Genomic DNA, 27066 nt, shown 5'->3' with positions numbered 1-27066 from the left:
ATGGGACAGTTAACTATGTTCAGTCGTCTACACCATATTATCACATAGTTTGCCTATAAATTAGATTTCCAAAACAATTTTTAAATACATATTCTTGGCATTTTACAGTTGTGTTTAACAAATCCCTGTTCCCAATCTTTGGGAAAAGAAAAAAAAAAAGTCAATTGAAGTTCCAAGAGAAATAAGGGGAGGTTTATGATGTGATTTGGTAAATGCAGAAACGGGAAAAAAAGAAAATAATTCAATCCTAACAGTGAAATAATGTTGTATGCTATGGTAGCCAACACTCTTACTATATACAGTCAGAACTGAAAGAGTTGTTATCTTCAAGACATCTTCAAATCAACCTTCCTTCAAGCCTAAGGAACTTCATTTCCATAAAGTTCTTTACTTCCGGTGAATTGGAGTTCCTACAATGGCAACAACATACCTGGATAGCCTTGCCCATTGTATGGGATGCTGGCGCACTGAGACGAATCACAGTATCCAGGAGGACCCGGGGGTCCTCGGATACCTGAGTTTCCAGGACGGCCAGGGGGGCCAGGGGGACCTCTTGAACCTGTGGACCCTGGTGGACCTGTTCTGGATTCTCCTTGTGGACCTAGTGTGGAGTTAAAACAAATGTATTTCCCCTCTTGTCAAATACAACTCCTGAGGTAGCAACCAGTACTTTAAGTGGCACCTCTACTACCCCAAGATTAGACAATTTACTATTGTATGGTAAGAAAATGTTTCCTTAAGAAATACCCAATATGAACCAAGGTGTGATGGAACTTTCTTACCAATGACTCATCAGAGTTAATGCCAAAAATCTACTACTTTAAGTATTTTATCACAGAAAATCTGTTTTAATAAGAATTCAGCCAAACCAGAGATATCAGTGAGTTCTTTAGTTTGCTCCCACCCTCACAGAGAAAAGAGCACCTGAAGGAAACAGCTCTGTTAGGCAGCCACATTGAGCTGCCATCAAAAGAGGGCAGTGTCTGCTCCACACCTCCAGACTATGTGAAGCAATGTTGTTTCTGGATCAATACAGTTAACATAAATGGAATGATTAGCCACAGGGCTGTCCTTGGTTGCAAGGGTATCATGTGCCTTATAATGAAAAAAGAAATCATTTACAACCTAGTAAACAAAATGCATCAGACAACCAGTATTCCTTTCCAAAATATAAAAATGCTTTGGGAGAACAGTGAATGAAATTTACCAATATCTCAGGCCTTTTAGTGAGGCTATGTTTTCTCAGTCTAATAGCCCCATATTGAAGACTACTGGAAAAAACAGGAAATATAACCATCTTTAAAGGCTATGAGGTCAAACAAAATAGGAAAAGAAAAGGAAGGAAGGAAGGAAGGAAGGAAGGAAGGAAGGAAGGAAGGAAGGAAGGAAGGAAGGAAGGAAGGAAGGGAGGGAGGGAGGGAGGGAAGGGAGGGAGGGAGGGAGGGAAGGAAGGGAAGGAGGGAAGGAAGGAGGGAAGGAGAGAGAGGCAATAGCAACCCTTTGTGTCACTAAAATTCATTTCATCATATATTAATGTTATAGTTAATGCCTAATATAACCTTTTCATTTCTTTAACAAAGGGAACATGAAAATGAAGTTATGGAGGTTGAACTTCTTGCTAAAACATATGCCATGGTAATAAGAATGCTTGAAGCTCTAGTAACAGGATGAAGTTGGCCAGGAGTGGTGGCTCATGCCTGTAATCCCAGCACTTTGGGAGGCTGAGGCGGGCAGATCACGAGGTCGGGAGATCAAGACCATCCTGGCTAACACTCTACCAAAAATACAAAAAATTTAGCGGGCTTGGTGGTGGGCACCTCTAGTATCAGCTACTCGGGAGGCTGAGGCAGGAGAATAGTGTGAACCCAGGAGGCAGAGCTTGCAGTAAGCTGAGATCAAGTCACTGCACTCCAGCCTGGGCAACAGAGCAAGACTCCGTTTCAAAAAAAAAAAAAGAATAACAGGATGAAGTTGTGAATCTCTTCGGGACGGTGTGCCCTCTCAGTGTTGATACTCTTTGCCTGTTTAACGTACTAGCAAACCTACCTGGGGGTCCAGGCAGCCCCCGAGGTCCTGGAGATCCAGTACCCCTTTCACCTTTCTCTCCTGGCAAACCTAAGGAAGGAGAGAAAGAGAAAGCACAGGGGAGAAATTATCTGGAAACATGTAATTTTCATCTTAACTGATAATATTTGATTCAAGTAATTCATTTCCTTAGTGGAAGCAGAACCTAATTTTTCACAGAAGTTCACTCTTTAAGCCAAGTTCTTTCTAGACATTTGTGTAATTCTAGATTCATGGCTGAGAAAAAATTTGGCTACAAAGCAGGGGAAAAAATTATTTGAAGTAAACAAACATGTCTAATGTATTTTTAAATAGTAACTAGGAACAATCATCCTGAAGAAATAGTTATAATATCTCATTGAAAAACATATTAAAGGTATTTTGTCTTTAGTAGCCCTATTAGCACAGCAGCCAAACCAGCAGAATTATAGAAACACGTAGGTTTTCTCTAGAATATTAAGTACTCCTTTGACAAAAGTGGGTACCCAGAGTCCTGAAATATCTGGAATCAAATAGTCCTATTTTTCTGCTTTTCCTCCAACTGCACTTATCTACACCATGAAATTAGAGTCAAACAAACATACAAGACCAATGCCAGACCCTGAATAAAGGAACCAAAATAAGTTAGATCTAAAACTCTAGGGCTGCCTAAGAACATTCAGTTGCTGCTCGACTCTTACCACGGTCACAGAGAGTAATAAGATTTGGGTAGCTGATTTAGATTGCCAAGATAGAGGTTTTCCCATTAACAACAACAAAAGTCAGAAAATAGCATTATCTGAGATCTGATAGCATTAACTGAGATCTGATAAAGACATGCCATTTTTCTAAGACATGGATCCCTATGGCCTGTGAGTTGCCTGACAGCTCTTCGGAAGCTGTCCAAACAAGACTAGTGAAAGTAGTTTGCCTAGGTCACCTTCCAGACACCCTCAACCTGTCCCAGCTCCTACGTTTGCAAATTCCTTCCTTTATCGCAATACAGAAGCCAGAAATGCCTACCTCGTTCCCCAGGGGGTCCCTGCATCCCTGGTGTGCCCGGGAAGCCTGGCCGCCCCCCAGGTCCAGGTTCTCCTCTGGCTCCTGCGCTGCCAGGAGGTCCCGGTGGACCCGGCGGGCCTGGCTGGTTGCGACTGGAGTGGTAATCATTTGGAATCTGATTCAGCATCTGATTGAATCTGTTCATCTGACCTACAAGCAGAAATAAGGCTTGTTAGTAAGAAATGCAATAAAGGAGGGATGAGAGAGTGAAACTGTTTTAGTGTCTAGTGAAATCCATCTCCATTCTGCACCCCTTCCAGGAAACAATCTAATTAGAATCCTAAAAATAAAATTAAGACAGTCTAATCATCCAGGACAAAATAGTCCCTGATAAATTATTGTTTCCACAAAATGCTGACCTATAAGCCACAAACACTACTACAAATATAAAAAGTTGTTAAAGTTTAATATGGCTCTGAAATAAAGTCTTGAGGTTTGCCAGGTGACATCACTCAAAAGAAAACCTTTTTTATAATTAGATAATTCTACAATTGTCTGTATATCTAAGGCAATGATAATCAGGTTTCAGTGCAAACTGGAATTGCCTGTGGGGCAACTTGAAAAATCTGGATTTCTGGGCCTTATCTCCAAAGACAATGATTCACTTAGCTTAGGACATGGTGCAGGAACTCTCACTTCTAACAAGCAACATAGGTGATTCCAAGGCAGGTGTTCCTCAGTACCACACAATGAAAAACATTGATTAAGCCTTCTCAAAGAGCGAGTTCTGGATTTAAGGCCCACACCAGTCTGCAGGTACTGAGCTTCATTACTTAACAGGCCTTATAGAATAAGAAGAGCCTGTGAAAAACAGAGAGGCCAGAGTTTCCTACCAAAAACAACTTTCACTGATCAAATTAATCTTCGTGAGCCCCTTCCTTAAGGTCATAAAACGACTTAAAGGTCATAACTTAAAATATCCAATGTCTTAGAACTTAAATTTGCTGCTATTATTGTACCTTGGGTTATTATTTTATCTTAGTGACAATCTTTAAAATATCACCTTTAAGCAGATGCAAAACTGACAATGTATAAAAACAAGAGCTTATCAAAATGAAAGAGAAATCTATCTCTTTAGAAACTTTATGACCCAAACTCTGCATTTTCTGCAATTAATTTTCAAACAATTCACACAGTAAAAAGAAAAGAAACATTACCACTTATCAATTGTTCACAGACTTGTCTTGCAACTGCTCGCATCATGTTCTGGGAAGCAATGTCTCCCTTGTTAAATTAATGAGAATGATTAGCATATTAGTTCTATAATTTCAGACTTCAATATTTAACACACAAACGTAAGATTTTTTAAAAAAATACATACCCTATCACCTTTTTCTCCTTTCAACCCAGATGGACCCTGAAAAATATGAATTGCATACATTAGAAACTGACAAACATACTCTAAAATGATGCATGAATGCACATAATGATGAAAGAGAACAAGTTCTGTTTTCTAAAGCATTAGCAAAATGACACATCACATTTATATCCATGTTACTCACATTCTGCTTTTCTATAAAAAGGAATCTAATCTCTCTCTCTCTCTGTCTCTGAAGCACCTCCAAAACAGTGGACAGATGTGAATTTTGTGGTCACAATTGTAAAAGTTATGGACCATGCACACTTTTTACAATGCAATTCACGATACATATGGAACTAAAATACATATGAAGATTGCCCTTGTGTTGCCATACTTTGCTTTGTATCATCATGGTTGGTTATCTCAGCTGGTTATTGTGGAACGTCCATGAGATTAGTCTCCATTCAGTCTCACTAAGAACCAGCAGGCTTTTGTGAGCTACTTAGCTCAATATATATCCCTTAACTTCATCGAGTGATTCTTTGTACATTTGAGATGAAAGAAACTGGATTGAAGCTGGAAACCATCATTCTCAGCAAACTATCACAAGAACAGAAAACCAAACACTGCATGTTCTCACTCATAAGTGGGAGCTGAACAATGAGAACACATGGACACAGGGAGGGGAACATCACACACCAGGGCCTGTCAGGGAATCAGGGGTTACGGGAGGGATAACATTAGGAGACATACCTATTGTAGGTGATGGGTTGATGGCTGCAGCAAACCACCATGGCACATGTATACCTATGTAACAAACCTGCACATTCTGTACATGTACCCCAGAACTTAAAGTATAATAACAAAAAAATTCTACAATAAAAAAGAAAAGAAACTGGGTTTCTCTCTTAATGAATAAGTCAATCTAAATGATCCTACATCTAAATACAAGCATAGAATATTTGGCCCTACACTGTCATAAGCCTCTCACCATAAGAGATATTGGAAAAGTTTTCCTTAGAATACAGCAAGTTTTTGTCTTTCGGTAATATATTTCCAGGCTGCCAACTGCTATCACCGAAGGAACATCTAAATCATTGACAAATCAGGTAATATCCCATACCAAACCACTTCTCACCGTCTCCATGGAAACCACCGCAGTCCAAACCAAGACTCTTGCCTGAAACTACTCCAATAGCCTCCTAACTGCTCTCCCTGCTCCCCATTTTGCTACTTTATAGTCTATTCTCCACACAAAAACCAGAATGATATTTTTTAAAGAAAAATTAGATCATATCACTCCTTTGACTCTAAGAGCCTTCCATCCCATTCCCATCACACTTAGAGGAAAATAATAATTCCTTATCATGGGCTACATGGTCCACATGATCATCTATGCCTAGCTATCTGACCTGATATTGTATCCCTCTCCATTTAACCCCCTTCACTTTGGTACCCAGACCTGTTAGATGTTCCTTTCATATGTCAGACCCATTCCTCAGCCAGGGCTTTCATTCATGCTGTTTCCTCTGGCTGAAACCCTCTTTCCATAGATCAAATAGCTTTCTCCCTCATTTCATCCCAATGTCACCTCGTCAGAGAGGTTCCTGGATGACTGTATCCAAAATAGCTGCCTTCCCACCAGCACAATCATTCTCTAACCCTTTACTCTGTTTCTTGCTTCTTCATGATACTTATTATCATGGGAACCTATATTTACATGGTTTTGTCTATATCCGCCCCCCCTCAGAATGTCTATGAAGGCAAGAACTTTGTCTTGTTTGCTGTTATATCACCTGACCCTAGAACACTGGCTAGCATATTATAGGCACTAAACCAATACGTGTTTATTAATGAAGTATTCTATGAACACCTCATGGAAACATCTCCTATAGAATATCAAGTATTATAAGTTAGCAAGAAGATATCAACTGATTATAATAGCTAATGACATAAGCTAACAATGATTAAGCCAAGCTCTCTGCTAAGACCTATATATACCTATCTGCTATGTTTGGTTTCATAAATAAGAGGAAGGTAAGATAAAATAGAGAAGAAAAAGAGAGGAAATTTGCTACTTTTGAAGGACGAGGAAAATGAAGGAGAAAAGGGAAAGTGCTGGGATCTAAATAAATGTATACCAAATTATAATTATCATAAGAAAAACTGGAGTTGTCTATTTCCTTGCCAAAAGTATTAGATTTTTGTGGAAACACTAATATTATTGTATTTGGAGCATTTTGCAAGTGCAGGATTTTTTACATTTACTGCTATTTTGAGATTGTTCTGATGTGATTTTTAATTTATTGGCACCCTGAGATTGTCCTATTGTTCACGATTTGTAGACATCATCTTTATTTCCAATATTTAGAGATCATATTTCAAGTAATAGCTGTAGACATTTCTTTTAGGCGTCTAGCCACAGCCATCAATTATATGAGTAATATTCTTATATAAGACACTATTGAGGTCATAGTAAAACAAAATGAAATGCTGAATGGGTAGAAAAGTTTCATATACTTACAATTGCTCTTGCAAAGTTTCTACCATGATCCATTGAGGAAAAGAGAGTAATAAAGTCACATGCTAGAGTACACACAGATTTTAAAGTATTTAGGTTGGTGCAAACGTAATTGCGGCTTTTGTCATTCTTTTAAAACTAATATACCAGGAGTCCTTCTATCTTTATGTTGCTTGCTTAATTTTATGAACCATACAAGGCAAGCCCTATCACATAAATGTCCAATCCGAAGTCTGTCTGAAATTACTTTTTTTAAACTTGGGTTTGTGTAATTTGAACAATACTTTAAAAAGGAGAAATTCTGTCCAGAGAAAAGCCCTGATAAATTTTTGTCACTGCTAATAGTTGGACTTAATTGTCTTTAAGATAAATTTTTATATTTCAGGATGCTATTCAGACAAAAAAATGCTTAAATAAATTCACACTTCATAAACACAAAAAAGGAAAAGTTCATAAAAAATATGCAGCCCAACAGTCATTACAAATAATTGTGGATATTTTAGACACTTCAAATTCAGTTTTGGAGATACTAATTTGGAAATACCAAATATGTGTACTACTATCTCAACTACTATTTTAACCAAAATATCTGCATAAGAGAAAGTTAAATGGGGTATAAACTGGGGCAGGACAGTATTTAAAAAGTAAAATGATCAATTAAAGTTAATAAATAACTTTAATTCTGGTTCTGATGTTCTAGCCTCCTCAATTAGATAGAAAAGAACAAATGGAAAGCTGGATAATGCCACAAAAGGGTTAATATTAGCAAGCTAGGGATGGAGGCGCTGTACACCATCATCATGTATTTTCCATCTTAAGCAGCATACCACTCCTAAGTAAAAAGAATCATTTTGCTGACCCAGCTCTGAGTGTTTATACAGTGCAGAAATATGTGTCTTGGCTCATAATCCCATTCTCCTTTTAAAGAAACCCAGTGACCACAATTTTCATCCCAGAATATTATAACAACCCAGAGAGAAAAATTTAGAACTGGTACCAAGTCAAATCCATGAGTTTAGCATGGTTTCAACAAATGCTTCAAACACATTACAGCAGAGGTAACCTAAATATGACAAAGGCTTGCAGTTCTCATTATTTATTTCCACAGTGAAATGACTGTCAGTATACATGCAAGCTGTCCACTTACTGGTCTGCCATGATCTCCAGGTTTTCCTGGCTTCCCACTTGGTCCTGTGACTCCCGGGGAGCCTGGGCTTCCCTACAACACATGGAGAGGGAAGGGGACTGTTATGACAAAGAGAAAATCCCATCTAAAGAAAATGAATACAGCTTGTTTTAAAAGCGTTTAAATGAAACAACTCATAATTACACATTCAGGAAGAATAAAACCAAATTTTAAGATAACATGAAATAAAAAACTCTTGACAATTACAGTGCAATCCTTATGGACTATATAGTTTTAAAATATATTTTGAGACCAGTTGAAAAATACATGCATACGTATACAATCAGTTTCACAATTTAAGACTGTGATCCTAGTAAATTGGTTACAAAGTGGATTTGCAGAAAGCAATTCCCTTTTTTTTAAAGTTTCCTACTACAAGACCAGACAATCCTTCAAAACACAGAAGTTGAAAATTTGGGCTGGAGAAGAATTAAGAAGGTGGCCGGTTTTGTGCTAAGTTGGGCACCATGGCGGTAGAGTCTTCTCTTGTCTGCTGAGAATTGCACTCTCAGCTTAGAAATTCATTTTTCCCTTTGGAGCATTCTCCACACTTTCATTCCCTTCCATCATGTCAGCACCCTTAACCCCACCAAAATCATAAGATTTTCTCCCTGTTGCTTTTACCACAGCTTCCAGACATTTTGGTCCTATATTTAATAGAATATTTATAATATGTACTGGCCAATACGTCATGTTCTAAAGCCTAAAATTTTCTTAACATGGAATGTTCAGATTTTGTCAAGCAATCCTTTACTCCATTGATTACGCAAGTGTTAATCTCTACAGTAAACACTTAACATGAAAGTTTGCTGTGCATTTAAATCCCCCATTACCTAAAGATCTATATTTGAAACATAAATGATACAATTATTTTAACATATGCTCTTTAGTCTTCATATCCTGCCACACAGACATGGAGGCTATCCATCACCTCAAACAATTTTACTGGGATCTCACCTGGATGCAAGTATACAGATGGCAGTTTCAAAATCATTAATTTAAGTATTTTTCCCAATATCTTAAGTTGAAGACCTTTTTAGTTGTAGATAAAACTGACTTCCTCAGAACAACTGATGGCTGTTCAATAATAAATGTTCTTAAATTTTAAATGTTATAGCCACAGATTCTTAAAATTCTGTAACGGGAAATAACTGAACCACTGAGGTTATAAAACCCAACCACTCAATGTAGGGATGAAGAAACTGAGGCACCAACCAGCTAGTAGCTAGTTAGTTAGGGATTTTTTTTTTCTTTTTCTCAAGTGTAACTTGATTAAACAGAAAGATTCCATATTTTAACACATCTGTTTTCTCTAGCACATTTTGATGTAGGTAAATAAAAACACATTTCCCTCAATGATATACTCCACAGCACAGATTGAATGTGCTTCAAAAGCAGGTTACCTGGCTCTTCTCTAGCAAAATGGAGTGAGAGGGTCGGGGTGAAAGGCACAAAACTGAAACACATTTAGTTCTTACCGGTGGCCCCGGTGGGCCCCTGGGTCCCATTGCACCGTCTTTTCCAGTGAAGCCCTATTGTAAAAATGAAAGTAATTACAGTTAGGGAGGTCATGAGCAAGTGAAAAGAAAAGATGCTAAACAAGTTGCTAAAGCTGAAGGCTGAAGAGAAGGATTTAGCCCAACGTGCTGTTTGGCAGGTGAGCTTTCAATATGAAGGCAAAAAGCAAAAGAAACAAAAAAAGAAAGAAAAAAAATATTTTCAATTTAACTTATGCCTTTTACTGAATAATTAACTTCTATGCTCATTCACTTGTATAGTTATAAATAAAACAATTTTAAGAGCCAAACTAATCTTCTCTCAGGAAGGCAGATTCCCTTCATGAAGATTTTTTTTCTTTTGTAATAGCATAAAGAAGTCTAAAGGAAGATTTATACATTCTATGGAAAAATCAATGTCCACAGGTTGGCCCAGGAATGATGCAGGTGAGAGGAAAGGAAAGTTGCTGAGAAAAGCAAGTGGTATCATAAAAGATGATATGATGGTGGCAGAGTCTTCCTTTGTCTGCTGGGAATTGGACTCTCAACTTAGAAATTCATTTTTCCCTTTGGTGAATTCTCCACGCCTTCATTCTCTTCCATCATATCAGCACCCTTTACCCTCAACAAAACAGTAAGAAATCCTCCCTATTGCTTTTATCACAGCTTCCGGATATTTTAGCCATATATTTAATAGAATATTTATAATATGTACTGGTCAATACATCATGTTCTAAAGCCTAAAATTTCCTTAAGATGGAATCATCAAACTTTATAAAACATTCCTTTACCAAATATGCAAATATTAAGCTCTGCAGTAAATATTTAACATGAATGTTTACTATACATTTAAACTCCCCCTTATCTAAGAATATATATTAAACATAAATAATAAAATTATTTTAACATATGCTCTCAAGTCTTCATGCCCTGCCATGCATACAGACATAGAGAAGTCTGTATGGAAAATCCTGATCACCCAATTAGAAAACTCCCTTCCTCATTCCCTGAGCAATTGTCAGACAGCTAGAGCAGGACTACTTATGTCTCCACTCCTGGTGAATTTCTTTCTTCCTCTCTCAAAAGAGGCAAAGCTAGACTGGGTGCAATAGCTCATGCCTCCAAGGCAGGAGGATTACTTAAGCCCAGGAGTTGAAGACCAGCCTGAGCAACATAAGGAGACCCTGTCACTAAAAGAAAAGTGAAAGAAAAAAAAATAGCCAAGCATGGTGGCACACACCTGTGGCCCCAGCTACTTGGGAGGCTGAGGTGGAAGGATCACTTGAGCCCAAGAGGTCAGGGCTGCAGTGAGCCATGATCACCACTGCACTCCAGCCTGGGTGACAGAGTGGGACCCTGTTTCAAAAAAAAAAAAAAAAACAGAGGCAAAGCTGTCTTAACTGCCCTCCACTCAAAAGAGAGGAAATCCTCAATCCTGATAATAAGCAGTTAATTTTTGCAGTGGTCTGTCTCTCTTCATCACACACAAAGGCCAGAACTGCCTCAGCGTCAGTTCACTAGGCAGGAATAGAGCACATCTCCCCACAGGCTTGATCTCTGGCTCGTGCGCCCGCATTTATATGTTATTTTTTTCTCTCTCTGTACAGTGCCAAATGACTTTCGCCTGGAATGAGTCATCCTGCTACCCAGTTAGCATTCACTCTCAACAGCAGATCTCTGAAATCCAGCCGAGGATTTCTGAGTCAGGTCATTTTTTAGAGATGTTGCATTCCTCTGTCAGAGATTTTTGTCTCATTTTCTGCAGAGTGTGAAAGTAATCGTTTCATCCATATTCTTGGATTTTCACAAAAGTCAACAATTTGGATCTCTTCCCGAATTAAGTATCCACACTTTTTATTAGTGCATTGACTTTACAATAGAAGTTTAAATTATTCTTTTTACTTTGTTGGAAATATTCCACTTCCCCCCCAAAAAAAGACTTTTTTCAGAAACTTTTAGAGATAAGATTTCAGCTGTTTGCTGGAAGATCTAGGCCTGACTAACAAAAAACAGATCCTAACCCTATCTGATGTAACATCCGTATCACTTCTAATGGCCACTTAAGAAAAAAATTCCCTATAATATTACTTGGACAATTTGAATAAAATTTCTTCTACCCAAGTTTCTCCAACTATATAGGATGCTCTTTTTCATTTTTTATGGTAAGTATCATATTTCTAAATAATTAATCCCCCTTTAGTCAGTCTAAGAACTTTCTGATCAACCATTTCCTTTTAGAGGAAACATATTCCTAAATTGGACTGAAGAAGATTTATTGTGAAGTACTCAAAAAGGCTACCCATTATGCCATCTGCAGAACTTCGTACCACAATTTCATTTTATTCTTCAATTTTGGTGCAAGCCGCAGCAGTTATTTCCACTTCTACCCATGTGAGGGTGGCTGAGAAGACCGATGACCATTTTCATAGATACACATGTACAGATACCTGTATATGTGGTTCTTTGGTTACTTTCTAATAGCCCCCAATACTGTGCCTCATTTCAAAAATCGTCTGTGCGGAAGACAATCTCTGTATCTTGTTTCTCCCTACTTGATCCTGCTAACAAATTCTTCATTCCTCACCACAACTCTTGGCCTTGATCTCTTGTGCTTCCTTCTCTTCACTTCCACTACTGAGTTCAAGTTTTGTTTTGTTTCAGCTGAGATTCCCATCTCTCTAACTTTCTAAAATTGTTGATGCCCCACCAGCTATGCACCCTCCTTTTTGCATTAGTGGTCGTTTACTAAGCAGTAGGGAGGTACACAGGCTGTGAAGGAAAAGGGAGAACAGTATCCTGAAAAGTTCTCTTGCCCTCATCCCAGGGTGGCCTCACCACAAAGCTGGACACAGACTAGAATTTGAGAACGGAAGAGCACAGTCCCTTCCAGTCCCTTACTTTTCAAGGATGCAGTGACGCTGCCTGATGGTGATGTCTGTCTGAGCGCCAGTCCAGAAAGGCAGTGCTGCTGGGAAGTATGCTAGGGACCCCGCCGTGTATCTGCATGAAGCCCACATTGGGGTGGATGTGATGGGCACAAAGTTTCAGTCATAGCAGCAGCAAGCAAGTCAGCCCATCGCCACTTCTCAACCGCAATATTCTGGGGTTTACTTTCTAATAAAGAAGACTGACTTGTCACTCTTGTACTCTCACTGTTGTCCTTTATTGTAAAATAAGAATTAAAAAAAAAAAAACCTAACGTGCCAGTCTCAAAAGAGTCAGAAGATGTATATATCAGAACTACCTCCACATCCCATATCCCAGAAAATAGTTTTCTCTTTGACCTCTGTCGTATCTCTCCCCCAAACTCAAAAGGAGGCATGGGAACAAATAAAGTTCACTGGCATATCATCTACCATTTTGTATTATCTTAGGGCAAATCTTTGCTCCCTCTGAATGGCCTGCCTCTGCCCAGCGGTGTCTTGGAGGTGTTAAGGCTAATAGATCTATGTTTAGTGACAGCTGTTACAGTACTGGCTTCCTCAGATCCTGCTGCTAGTCATATATTTTAACTAGATTGATTAATCAAAATACAAACTACTCTCAGACTATTTTTGGAACCATAAGATGCTGAAAAGTCATTAGTTCCTTTGTTTTGCGAAACTCTTAAAATTTCTGGGTTCTTTTTATTAAAGCATTTGTGGTCTCCTGTGGAACCAAATGTTTCACATCATTGATGAATAGAGCATAGAGGTCATGTTCACCATGCTTCTCATTAACTTATCCTAGAGAAGACTGGGCTTCCTGTACTGCTTTCGTGCTAAGTCAAAACCAAACCTGAAAGCTGCTACCAATAGGAAAAGTTCCTACTAAATACCAGCTGTCTACCCCACCATCAAGGCCTAGAAGTGGTATCTGAGTTCTAAAGGTGTAGACAGGATGTCTTGAGTTTGTAGAAAGTGCTACGGGAGTCAAGGCTACCCTCATGGTTACAGAAAAGCTGCCTCATAACTAAGATTTTAATTTTAAGATTTAAAACAATTTGCTGAGATTCTTAAATCTCTTTTTAATCAGTTAAAACTCCTTTTCTGGACTTCTTTTTATGAATATGATACAGTAAGAAATTTTCTGAAAATTAAAATTTCAAAGACTCCCCTAGAGTCCCACCATTTTATTTCAAAGACCTTGAGATTGATCTGATGTTGGGTGGTCCACTGACATTAGCTTTGCAGCTTTCCACAAGATACATGATTCATTACCAGCCTTGCAAACTGGATTTTGAAGGGTTCTTAATTAATAGGCAACCATGTGACATCATTTCCAACATCATTATAGCCTGCCCAAGAAAACTTACTCTATCTCCTGGAGGTCCCATTGGTCCCGGTGGGCCAGGTAACCCTGGAGTTCCCTGCACAGAAGGAAACAAACAAGTGAAACATTATAATATACTTCCTGTGTGGGAGAGAATCCTTGCTCTTTTCCAAAATGTTTTTTTAATTCCAGAGACTCTGAAAAGAAACTGGAGAACAGAGTCAAGCACATTGCCAAGCATACAGGAGATGCTCAGTCAACGAGCAGATACCTGAATTGAACAGCACCAACTTGAAGGCTAAGACCAGGATATGAAATGGAAATAAGGTGAAACACATATCCAGGCTTCCGCTTTGCTACTTAACCTGGGTTCACCTTTTGAGGCACTACAAAGGGAAATTTTCAAATAACGCATGACAGGGGGAAGAAAAGGCAACTTAGAGACCAACTCACTGTTCGGCCTGGAAGTCCTGGCTCTCCAGCATCACCTTTCGTCCCTTGGCGACCCTAGAGTGAGCAATGGGAAAACAGTTCTCAGGCATTTCACAGAGATTAAGTTAAAAAGGAAGACATGAGTCACTTACAAAATCTTCATCACTTCATAAATCCAGAATGAGCACAGAAGGGTATTTTTGAAAGGAGATGAATAAACCTTTTTTGAATTAGTGCTCATTTTTTAAACTACAAGTGCTGTGTTATAATTTCTACTTACAATGTTATGGGATAATTTTATATAATTATGGGATATTATACTTGCCATAAAAGAATACAGTTTAACATAGGCGATATCTACATTACTTATAAGAAAATGTTTAATGAAGTCAAATAAGTAGCAGTAATTTTTTCTACACAGTTTTATATTATTACATAGTCTATTTACATATCTAAAATAACAGTCATCATAGTGACTACTATCTTGGTGACTAACCTTGTTGAACTATCTGAGAAAACATTTGATTTGGCAAAATGTAGAAAAGATTCATTTAACTAAATGTTTATCCACCATTCTTATTTAATGCAGAAAGGCTTTATGCTTACTTGCTCTCCCGGAATAGAGAGTCCATTGGGTCCCTGAGGGCCTGGAGGACCCTGGGGGCCTGGAGGACCTATGTCTCCACGAGGACCAGGGGGCCCCTAAAATACACAAGAGAGAGACAACCACAAATAATGTAATACTTTTTCAGTGCTGACATTTAGTCAGACACTTGTCATCATAGCTCTAAGACATCAATCATATAATCTTTGTAAACATTTCAGAAATCTACATCTATGAATGTATTTATTAATGTAATTTCCTTCTTCCCTTTACTATTGAAAAGTGCAATAAATTCACAAAAGCACTTCCTTTCCATAAAAGTCCTATTAGAAATAGATTTTTTAAATAAAACACATTGCATATAAAACATTCATATATTAATTTTCATAGACTTATATGAGATTAAAAGCTCAAGTCTCACTGGATTTGATTTATTTTAAGCTAGTCCTCATTTCTCTTAGACTTCAGCTTATTTCTGGGACTAAAGGATATATAAATCAAGCAAGGAAAGAAAAGATGCCCATGGATGAGGTGCCCTGTGCTGGAGCTCTTTTGCGATCTGTCTAGGTGGAAAAGGCACAACCTTGGCGTCAGGCCTGGGTTAGCATTCTAATCTTGCCCTTTCCTAATGGGGTTATTTTATCATTAATTATATTATGACCAAAAACTACATATTGTCTTCATAAAATATTCCCCTGAGAAGCTTGAGTTGTCTTACAGAAAACCAGTGTGGAGCTGGCAGAAGGGGCAGGTGACCCCTTGTGAGCACTCAGCATTTTCTTTTCTGAGACTGGTGAAAAAAGAAGCAGCAGAACTACTCCCAGCAGGCTCCAGCTCTCTAGAGGGTCTCTGCTCCCTGTGGGGTGTGGTTACCCCATCTGCTTCCCCATGTTCCGGCCAAGCCCTTAAAGATCTTCTGCAGCTTCCCCATGTGTAATTGTTACACCTATGACATGCATCCTATGCATTTCTTTCTCTGGCTTGTCTAATCCATCATTATGATATCCAGAGATAAGACAGAGGTAATTACATTACCTGAGGCACACTAAACCTGAGCTGACTTGCTCAAGATCACATCCCCGCTTTGTGAAAATTTGAACAATCAGATTTCAGCATATAGATGAAAATTTAAATGCACTCTAAAATATACTTACAACTGCCCCACTGATACCTCTTTCACCTCTGGGACCTTTAGCACCAGGCCCTCCCTAAAATACATAGAGCACATATTAGTGTGAACATAGGAAAGCAGGAAGAAGTTGATACATAAAAAGTGCTTCAAGAAAAAGTGCAATCTCCAGACAATTAATATTCTACAGTTGCTTTCAAAATATTGAAGCAAATATTTCATGTCATACAAATATGCAAGGCAAGAGAATTTCAAAACTTTGTACATTCTGAGCATCTTATTTTTTAAATTATATTTCATATTTCAAGTTTTCATTTCAAAATCTGAGGTTTGCTGGGAAAAGCAAACATACTACTTGTATACAATAAAGAGAAAAATGAGCTTTGGATTTATATGAATTACATTCCTCAGGGAAAATGATGGGCAAAAAGAAGAATATCTTCACTCTCTCAGAATATTAGAACATGTACTTAACAGGAATTCAGAAACAACTGAACAAAGAGGAAATAAATATCATAGTGACATACAAGCATGTTACCTCACAATGACAGGGGAAAAAATCCCAACATCTCAAAAACATCTAAGTCACATCCAGGATATAATTTCATGATTATAAATATAAATCACTGTTACTAGAAAAAAGAATGGTAATTCCAGTGACATTTTGATTCTATATATGAGGAGCTGCTTTGTAATTAACCTAAAATCAGTCTACATTATTTGCTAGGACCCAGGGATAGTAAGTTTTGGTGTTCTGTGAATCCCCGAGCTCTTCCTATGTTAATTACATATTTTCTTAAAAGAAGCCAATGGAGATTAGAGCTATCCTCAAAATTGGCCCAGATCAGATACTGGATTGACTAAATCAAGGGGTTTCACATTGATCAATGAACTCTATCACTGCAGTCTTCAATGTTTTGCCTTGCACTTTCTTGGCCTTCCCTCCCAACCAACGAATAAATCTGGTCACAGTCTTCTCACTCAAGTTATTCCAAACCCAGAGTTTATGATATCACATGTGTTAATTACCCTCTCTCTATGTAATTCTCATGATACATCTGCTACATAAGGTGCACATGTTCTAGGTTCTCAACAAGTTGTTCTTGAGTCAGCCTCTCAACTATGGCTTTGTACCAAACACTTAAGAAGCTTTCAGGAGACGTAAGGAATTTTCAGTCATGTAATTACAGATGGAAATCCAGCTTCACATCTTTAAGAAAAAAGCTCCTGAAGACTAGCCAATATTATCATTCTTGCATGGCTGAAGAAATATGTCAAATGCCAGAATCAAATATTCTTCCTGATTTACTCCATTTCAGATGTCTAAATATACTAAAAAGATGGTCTGCAATTTAGCTTGCTCTATCCTAGAAAACCTGGATGAACTGAAGCATTTTACTGACTCTATACCAGCAAATAGATAATCACTCTAAAGATTTCAAAGGAAAAACCAGAGGAACTATTTCAATTTCCTTACTGCAGGGCCTGGAGGTCCTGGAGGTCCAACGCTGTCCTGTGTACATGTGCAAGAATTTGGAAAAGCAGGGCATTTTGCCTCATCTCTCTGCAATTTTGAAAAAAATATTTGCCTTTAAATTTAGAGGGAAAAAATGCCTTCCCATCCCCACCCCCACTTACATGCACAAGGAAGTCTGTTTCCCAACTTAAAGAAATAATTTTACTTATCATTATGAATAGTCTTATGTTGAAACTTGCTGTGCTCCTTTATGTCTTTATTTTAGGCATTACATTAGGAAACCTCACTGACAAAGAAATGTTTACGTGACCACTGAGACCTCTGGTAATTTAATCCAATTTCCTCTAATCCGGTGTTAGAGACTTGTTGTGTATCTCAAATATCAATTCCCATTTGGAAAAAAAAAAAAATCCAGAATTCTGTCCTCTTTCTCCATTAGCCACATTGTTTTGTCCCTCACTTCATTCAGGTCTCTGCTTAAATCTCCCCTTATCACTGAGGGCTACCATCACTGTCTATCCCTTTGCCCTGATTTGTTATGCATCCTAGGACTTTCACTCAATAATATAGTATATATGTCATTGTTAATTCGTTCTCTTCCAGTGCCTTTCACTGGAATACTCACTTTTTACTGGCTTAAAACAAGCACACAGATTGGTGCCCAGCTTATAATAGGTGCTCAATCAATATTTGCTGAATAAACAATGCACACCCTTCCTGTGGATGTATGTGGGTCTTTGCTGGTCAAAAGTTTCAAATCCATCACCAACATTCAACATTGTAACCATTACCACCTACATAGATACTATTAAAGAAAGGCCATCATCTCGAAAAGAAATACTATGGTTATTTCTACCATCTAAAAAACCTTAGTTATCCAGAAAGGTGCTGGCTTGTTCTGTAAAATGCTGATAATTTACAAGCAATAAGAGGGCTTTACAGTAAGTGGGCTTATCAAACACATTAACTCAGCAGGACTTTTCTGTTAGGGAGAATTTCCAGATACAGTCTGTGCATTCCCAGCTTGTGAGGGAGGGTTCACACAGGCACTGGCTTTTCTGTAGTAGCTGGTGAGCACCCACACGTTGTGTGTCTTTTAGCTCCATCCTGAAGATGCAACTGTGGAGTGCTACTTCCTCTCCCAGGCACAAGGGTTCATTCCTGGGAAACTGTTAAAGCCATGACAGAATTCAATTCTGTTTTACTTACCCTAGAGGGAATATCACAGCATCTGTCTCTACTGGTCCACACTGGGCTGCAGACAATGTCAAAACTCTGGATTTGGAACTGCAAACAACCAACAGCAACATCAGCTAAAGATGCATGAAAAACATTTTATATTGGCATTTCCACATTGTAACCATTGCCAACTTCTCACACAGATTCTGTCAAGGGTGTGAGCCATTGAGAGCAATGCAATCCTTACATCATGAGGAAAGAACATAAAAACATATGCCTATGAGAAAGAGATAGAAAAGTGAAACATGTATGTAGATTCCCACTCCTGATTCACTACTTTAGCCAAAATGCAATGTTTGAACATATGCCTATGAGAAAGAGATAGAAAAGTGAAATGTGTATGTGAGATTCCCACTCTTGATTCATTTCTTTGGCTGAAATGCAGTGTTTGAGTTTTGTGTCATTTGTTTGTTGTGTGCTTTCTTTTTTTTTTTTTTTTTTTTTTTTTTTTTTTTTGAGACAGAGTCCCACTCTATTACCCAGGCTGGAGTACAGTGGTGGGATCCTGGCTCACTGCAACATCTGCCTCCCAGGCTCAAATGCTTTTCGCACCTCAGCCTCCTGAGTAGCTGGGATTACAGGTGTGCACCACCATGCCCAGCTAATTTTTTTGTATTTTTTAATAGAGGCGGGGTTTTACCATGTTGGCCAGGCTTGTCTTGAATTGCCAGACTCAAGTGATCCCCCCGAAGTGCTAGGACTACAGGCGTGAGCCACGGTGCCCAGTCTTGTGTTATTTTTTAAGAGAATATTAATTTCTATAATTAAATGAATTTCAAGCCTACACACATTTAAATCAAATTTGTTTTTTGTTTTTTGTTTTGTTTTGTTTTGAGGTGGAGTCTCACTGTTGCCCAGGTTGGAGTACAGTGGTGTGATCTTGGCTCACTGCAACCTCTGCCTCCTGGGTTCAAGAGATTCTCCTGCCTCAGCCTCCCAATTAGCTGGCATTACATATAGCTCCCACCACCACGCCTGGCTAATTTTTGTTTATTTAGTAGAGATGGGGTCTTACCATGTTGGCCAAGCTAGTCTCAAACTCCTGACCTCAAATGATCCACCCGCCTCGGCCTCCCAAAGTGCTGGGACTACAGGCATGAGCCACCACGCCCAGCCTAAATCAAGCTTTAAGAGCCCACCCTTATAGAAAAGTAACATTAAAGTAAATTAAAGAAACAATTCTTCACTTATTCTACAATTGATGCTCTTCTTTTTAGAAATTATTACCAAGGGGTTGACCAATAACTTTTTTGATATCCTCAACTATTTCAAGATAGCATATATCTTATATCTTTCTATAGTTGAAAAATAAACTACTTTTGATAAAAAGTAAAAAGTTGTTTAGACAATGTTATTCTTTTAAAAACGTGATGTAATTGTTATACTTAAATGTCAGATTCAATATTCAACAGAAGGTTTGGATTTTAATCAAAATTATATTACATTTGAACTAATGTTTCTATATTGTGGAATAAAAATTTTCCTTTTGAATCTAGAAGAAAATCCTGTCCATGAAAGAAAGCTAAATTAAATAAATAAAGCCATTTTAAAAATAATAATTATAGAAGCCAAACAGGATAGCTTTGCTTTTAGGACAATAGGTCTATTGACTGACATTGATTGATTGATTGATTGATTGATTGAGACAGGGTCTCGGTCTGTCACCCAGGCTGGAGTGTAGTGATGCCATCATAGTTCTCTGCAGCTGCAAATTCCTGGGCTCTAGCAATCTTCCCACCTCAGCCTCCCAAGTTGCTAGGAATACAGGCACATGCCACCACATTCAGCTGATTTTTTTTTCCTTTGTATAGAGACAGGGTCTCACTATGTTGCCTAGGCTAATCTTGAACTCCTGGCCTTAAGTGATTCTCCTTCCTTGGCCTCTGAAAATGCTGGGATTATAGGCATGAGCAATGGTGCCTGGCTTTGAATGACATTTAATATGAATTTAATTAGCTTGGTATGATGACAACTTTAGATTTAAATTTTCCCTACTAGATAGCATTGTAAATGGGGTTGTCACGCTCTGCCTCAAACCTGAGATGGTGAAAGTTGTGAGTAATGGGGTCAGCTGGCTGCCCTACTCCACTGATCCTTTTGAGACAGACAGCCGAATGGCTCCTCTGTGAGCAAATGCGGGCTCTGGTGAAAGTTTCAACTAGTGTCCCCAAATGCTTAATATCCTGACTGCACAAATCTATATTAACAATTATTGCTGAAGAACAAAACAGGAATGATTTTCTATTTCACTGGGTATGCTGGCAACTCTTTGTGTGGTATTCTCCAATTTGATCCTGTTTCGAGATGACTGCATGGTGTTTCCTGGTGCCTTGACATCTTATTTTGTTTCTAGTAAGTAGTTAAAGCACATTATTATGTTCTGTGGACATATTTTCTCAATGTACTTCTTCCAATGTTTTGATCTGACCAAGAAATTTGACAACTTAAAACTCACTGAGAAAAACAGAATAAAATAAAACTCATGGAGTTGTTTAGAAAATGCCATTTCAATCTCAACACAAGGTACCAAGAAAAGTAAAAATGTGTTACTCACTGCGGCTGATTTCCTTTCCCCTTTAAGGAGTTTTCCAAGAATTTCATAACCATCAGTTGTTATATTTCCAGCTTCCTTGATGTCTTTTTCTATAATTTCATAGCAGTCAATGTAAGTCTTAACACTTTTTGGGGTCACCACAATATGAACCTAAAAAGATAATTTGTTTCCATTATAAAATTTCTACACTAAAAAATTAGCTGACTCTGCATAGTTCAGATCAGATTTTTTTTTTAAGTTTTTTAAGCTATTTTCATCCTAATTCAAAAGTCTTACTCTAAAAATCCAAGAACAGTTGGCAATGTCAATGAAATAATTCACTGATAATATGAAACTAGACAAGCCACTTAACCTCTGGTCTCAGTTTCCTACATGCACATATACATGCATAATTTCTTGTTTTCTCATTATCTACTCTTACTGAGATGACCAGAGAGGATGTAGTAGATGAAATGACTTTGTAAGCTATAAAGAGCTATTCAAATAGAGGTTAATAAATCATGTATATATTATTATATTCACTACAAGGAAATTTCAGATGTCTTCCACTAATTTTGCTAAATTCATCTTTCAGTTTGTTGCTCCCCAATCTCAGGCAGAAATAATCTGCATACCATACAGATATCTCATACAGTAAAGAAGTAGCACATGTCTTCTATAGGGATTCAACTCTGGACATCAACAGAATTAAGGATTCAATTTCCTTTTAAGGAAAGAAGTTTATATTGATTTATTTTTCGTTTGCTACTGAAGACACACAAGATGCTAAAAACTCTATTAGTATAATTAACAAAATGTTTGTATTTCAACAATGTAAAGAATGGTCCTGGGTAATCCCTGTCTGTATAGTTATGCTCAGAGTTTCTACTTATCACAGCACAAATACTCAAGAAAGCCCTTGATGATGACTTTGAAAAGTTTGGCAGCAAATTAAAAGGAACAGAAATTCCCTTAAATGTTCTCAGTCGATAAGCATAAGAATAATTTCTAAAGTATTTTTTAAACTAAATATTTTTCCCACATGGAATCAGCACCAAAACATAAGTTTACTGCATCTGTGATAAATATAAATTACATATTGCTTTTATATAAAAGTAATACATAGGTTACTAAAAATAAAGTTTAAATGCCCCCAGGACAATCAACTAATACTGAACTCAAGAAGAACACTATACTAGGATATTTTTTTATCTAATAAGAACTAAAACTTTTTGGCTCATATATGAACAACCACAGATGCAAACATTGAAAAGGCATGTGAAAAACCGCAATATCCAGAAAAATTATTTCAACATTTTTAATTCATGACAAAATTATTTCAGTAACACTCATTGAATGCTAGCCATAGAGAAACACATTCTAGAAGTACATTTTGCTATAATTTATTCAGTGTGTTTTACTGCAGTTTAAATGCATTTCAGATTTGGCCCTTTACCTGTAGATCATTGTGCCAAGTATGTAGAGTAACCAACCTATTTCCTAAATGATGTGTTGTTGATCCCAGACCAGTAGAAAAAAATAGGGAACCTCTTGTCACTCGTCTCCCTTCCCAGACTCTGCCATTCTAGTTTTCTTTCTTATTATAAATGTCTCACGTGAATCCATTTCATCTTTTAACCATAGAAGGGAGACACAACAAAAGCTTTTCAAGAGAATCCCCAAGAAGGGATAACTGTCCGTCTTTCTTTAATTAAACTATTTTAGTTGATCCCTCTCCTCAAAGGTCCCTCTCCCCGTCACTGTCACTGATTTCCTGTTCTTGAAATATTGCTCTTTCTCATCCCAGGTTTGAAAAACTTCAATTCAGGAATTAGATGGAAAGTGAAAGAAGAGTGCTTGAATCCTTGGCTCGGTAAAAAAATGTGAACAGTTGAGAGTGACTGAAGGTGGTACTTGAATTGATGGGATAAATGAGAGTGGGCCAATGGGGTGGGGGTATTTTATACTTGGCAATTTGCAAGATGCTAGATCTTAGATTAAATTGGTTCGGCACATACACACACACACAATGGTAACTGTAGAGGTAATAGATATGTTAATTAGCTTGATTGTGGAGATTATTTCACAATGTGTGTGTATATCAGAACACCTCATTGTACACCTTAAGTATATGCAACTTTTCTATATGACATCTCAATAAAGCTGTTTAAAAAGAAAGAATGGGGGGGGGGGAGCAAGATGGCCGAATAGGAACAGCTCCAGTCTCCAACTCCCAGCGTGAGCGACACAGAAGACCGGTGATTTCTGCATTTTCAACTGAGGTACTGGGTTCATCTCACTGGGGAGTGCCGGACGATCGGTGCTGGTCAGCTGCTGCAGCCCGACCAGCGAGAGCTGAAGCAGGGCGAGGCATTGCCTCACCTGGGAAGCGCAAGGGGGAAGGGAGTCCCTTTTCCTAGCCAGGGGAACTGAGACACACAACACCTGGAAAATCGGGTAACTCCCACCCCAATACTGAGCTTTAAGCAAACAGGCACACCAGGAGATCATATCCCACACCTGGCCGGGAGGGTCCCACACCCACGGAGCCTCCCTCATTGCTAGCACAGCAGTCTGTGATCTACCGGCAAGGCAGCAGTGAGGCTGGGGGAGGGGCGCCCACCATTGCTGAGGCTTAAGTAGGTAAACAAAGCTGCTGGGAAGCTCGAACTGGGTGGAGTTCACAGCAGCTCAAGGAAACCTGCCTGTCTCAGTAGACTCCACCTCTGGGGACAAGGCAACAACAAACGCAGCCGAAACCTCTGCAGACGCAAACGACTCTGTCTGACAGCTTTGAAGAGAGCAGTGGATCTCCCAACACGGAGGTTGAGATCTGAGAAGGGACAGACTCCCTGCTCAAGTGGGTCCCCGACCCCTGAGTAGCCTAACTGGGAGACATCCCCCACTAGGGGCAGTCTGACACCCCACACCTCACAGGGTGGAGTACACCCCTGAGAGGAAGCTTCCAAAGCAAGAATCAGACAGGTACACTCGCTGTTCAGAAATATTCTATCTTCTGCAGCCTCTGCTGCTGATACCCGGGCAAACAGGGTCTGGAGTGGACCTCAAGCAATCTCCAACGGACCTACAGCTGAGGGTCCTGACTGTTAGAAGGAAAACTATCAAACAGGAAGGACACCTACACCAAAACCCCATCAGTATATCACCATCATCAAAGACCAGAGGCAGATAAAACCACAAAGATGGGGAAAAAGCAGGGCAGAAAAGCTGGAAATTCAAAAAATAAGAGCGCATCTCCCCCGGCAAAGGAGCGCAGCTCATCGCCAGCAACAGATCAAAGCTGAACGGAGAATGACTTTGACGAGATGAGAGAAGAAGGCTTCAGTCCATCAAATTTCTCAGAGCTAAAGGAGGAATTACGTACCCAGCGCAAAGAAACTAAAAATCTTGAAAAAAAAGTGGAAGAATTGATGGCTAGAGTAATTAATGCAGAGAAGGTCATAAACGAAATGAAAGAGATGAAAACCATGACACGAGAAATATGTGACAAATGCACAAGCTTCAGTAACCGACTCGATCAACTGGAAGAAAGAGTATCTGCGATTGAGGATCAAATGAATGAAATGAAGCGAGAAGAGAAACCAAAAGAAAAAAGAAGAAAGAGAAATGAACAAAGCCTGCAAGAAGTATGGGATTATGTAAAAAGACCAAATCTACGTCTGATTGGGGTGCCTGAAAGTGAGGGGGAAAATGGAACCAAGTTGGAAAACACTCTTCAGGATATCATCCAGGAGAACTTCCCCAACCTAGTAGGGCAGGCCAACATTCAAATCCAGGAAATACAGAGAACGCCACAAAGATACCCCTTGAGAAGAGCAACTCCAAGACACATAATTGCCAGATTCACCAAAGTTGAAATGAAGGAAAAAATCTTAAGGGCAGCCAGAGAGAAAGGTCGGGTTACCCACAAAGGGAAGCCCATCAGACTAACAGCAGATCTCTCGGCAGAAACTCTACAAGCCAGAAGAGAGTGGGGGCCAATATTCAACATTCTTAAAGAAAAGAATTTTAAACCCAGAATTTCATATCCAGCCAAACTAAGTTTCATAAGTGAAGGAGAAATAAAATCCTTTACAGATAAGCAAATGCTTAGAGATTTTGTCACCACTAGGCCTGCCTTACAAGACACCCTGAAGGAAGCACTAAACATGGAAAGGAACAACCAGTACCAGCCATTGCAAAAACATGCCAAAATGTAAAGACCATCGAGGCTAGGAAGAAACTGCATCAACTAACGAGCAAAATAACCACTTAATATCATAATGGCAGGATCAAGTTCACACATAACAATCTTAACCTTAAATGTAAATGGACTAAATGCTCCAATTAAAAGACACAGACTGGCAAACTGGATCAAGAGTCAAGACCCATCAGTCTGCTGTATTCAGGAGACCCATCTCACACGCAGAGACATACATAGGCTCAAAATAAAGGGATGGAGGAAGATTTACCAAGCAAATGGAGAACAAAAAAAAGCGGGGGTTGCAATACTAGTCTCTGATAAAACAGACTTTAAACCATCAAAGATCAAAAGAGACAAAGAAGGCCATTACATAATGGTAAAGGGATCAATTCAACAGGAAGAGCTAACTATCCTAAATATATATGCACCCAATACAGGAGCACCCAGATTCATAAACCAAGTCCTTAGAGACTTACAAAGAGACTTAGACTCCCATACAATAATAATGGGAGACTTCAACACTCCACTGTCAACATTAGACAGATCAACGAGACAGAAAGTTAACAAGGATATCCAGGAATTGAACTCATCTCTGCAGCAAGCAGACCTAATAGACATCTATAGAACTCTCCACCCCAAATCAACAGAATATACATTCTTCTCAGCACCACATCGTACTTACTCCAAAATCGACCACGTAATTGGAAGTAAAGCACTCCTCAGCAAATGTACAAGAACAGAAATTATAACAAACTGTCTCTCAGACCACAGTGCAATCAAACTAGAACTCAGGACTAAGAAACTCAATCAAAACCGCTCAACTACATGGAAACTGAACAACCTGCTTCTGAATGACTACTGGGTACATAACGAAATGAAGGCAGAAATAAAGATGTTCTTTGAAACCAATGAGAACAAAGATACAACATACCAGAATCTCTGGGACACATTTAAAGCAGTGTGTAGAGGGAAATTTATAGCACTAAATGCCCACAAGAGAAAGCAGGAAAGATCTAAAATTGACACTCTAACATCGCAATTAAAAGAACTAGAGAAGCAAGAGCAAACACATTCGAAAGCTAGCAGAAGGCAAGAAGTAACTAAGATCAGAGCAGAACTGAAGGAGATAGAGACACAAAAAACTCTCCAAAAAATCAATGAATCCAGGAGTTGGTTTTTTGAAAAGATCAACAAAATTGACAGACCGCTAGCAAGACTAATAAAGAAGAAAAGAGAGAGGAATCAAATCGATGCAATTAAAAATGATAAAGGGGATATCACCACCGACCCCATAGAAATACAAACTACCATCAGAGAATACTATAAACACCTCTACGCAAATAAACTGGAAAATCTAGAAGAAATGGATAATTTCCTGGACACTTACACTCTTCCAAGACTAAACCAGGAAGAAGTTGAATCCCTGAATAGACCAATAGCAGGCTCTGAAATTGAGGCAATAATTAATAGCCTACCAACCAAAAAAAGTCCAGGACCAGATGGATTCACAGCTGAATTCTACCAGAGGTACAAGGAGGAGTTGGTACCATTCCTTCTGAAACTATTCCAATCAAGAGAAAAAGAGGGAA

General features: G+C 38.6%; 1 protein-coding gene across 5 annotated transcripts in view; it reads right to left on the bottom strand.

Annotated features, from left to right (window-relative positions):
• The window catches only part of LOC105479442 (collagen type XII alpha 1 chain), a 128401-nt gene that overhangs the window by 2808 nt on the left and 98527 nt on the right, over nucleotides 1-27066 (bottom strand). For 4 of the 5 annotated variants that reach the window (XM_011737399.3, XM_011737398.3, XM_011737401.3 and 1 more), the window contains 14 exons: nucleotides 21295-21444; nucleotides 18711-18788; nucleotides 17502-17588; nucleotides 16050-16103; nucleotides 14898-14993; nucleotides 14313-14366; nucleotides 13903-13956; nucleotides 9591-9644; nucleotides 8074-8145; nucleotides 4427-4462; nucleotides 4263-4329; nucleotides 3067-3255; nucleotides 2047-2115; nucleotides 431-601 (listed from right to left, as the gene is read on the bottom strand). In XM_011737399.3, the coding sequence (XP_011735701.2) occupies nucleotides 431-601; nucleotides 2047-2115; nucleotides 3067-3255; nucleotides 4263-4329; nucleotides 4427-4462; nucleotides 8074-8145; nucleotides 9591-9644; nucleotides 13903-13956; nucleotides 14313-14366; nucleotides 14898-14993; nucleotides 16050-16103; nucleotides 17502-17588; nucleotides 18711-18788; nucleotides 21295-21444 (1231 nt within the window). Of the gene's footprint in view, nucleotides 1-430; nucleotides 602-2046; nucleotides 2116-3066; nucleotides 3256-4262; nucleotides 4330-4426; nucleotides 4463-6929; nucleotides 6949-8073; nucleotides 8146-9590; nucleotides 9645-13902; nucleotides 13957-14312; nucleotides 14367-14897; nucleotides 14994-16049; nucleotides 16104-17501; nucleotides 17589-18710; nucleotides 18789-21294; nucleotides 21445-27066 lie in introns of those variants that run through there. The other variant, XR_011623615.1, reaches the window with a different exon arrangement.

Source organism: Macaca nemestrina, chromosome 5 (assembly GCF_043159975.1).
Source record: "Macaca nemestrina isolate mMacNem1 chromosome 5, mMacNem.hap1, whole genome shotgun sequence".
Taxonomy (NCBI): Eukaryota; Metazoa; Chordata; class Mammalia; order Primates; family Cercopithecidae; genus Macaca; species Macaca nemestrina.
The sequence above is the reverse complement of the archived record's forward strand: the minus strand, read 5'-3'. Positions and strand labels throughout refer to the sequence as shown.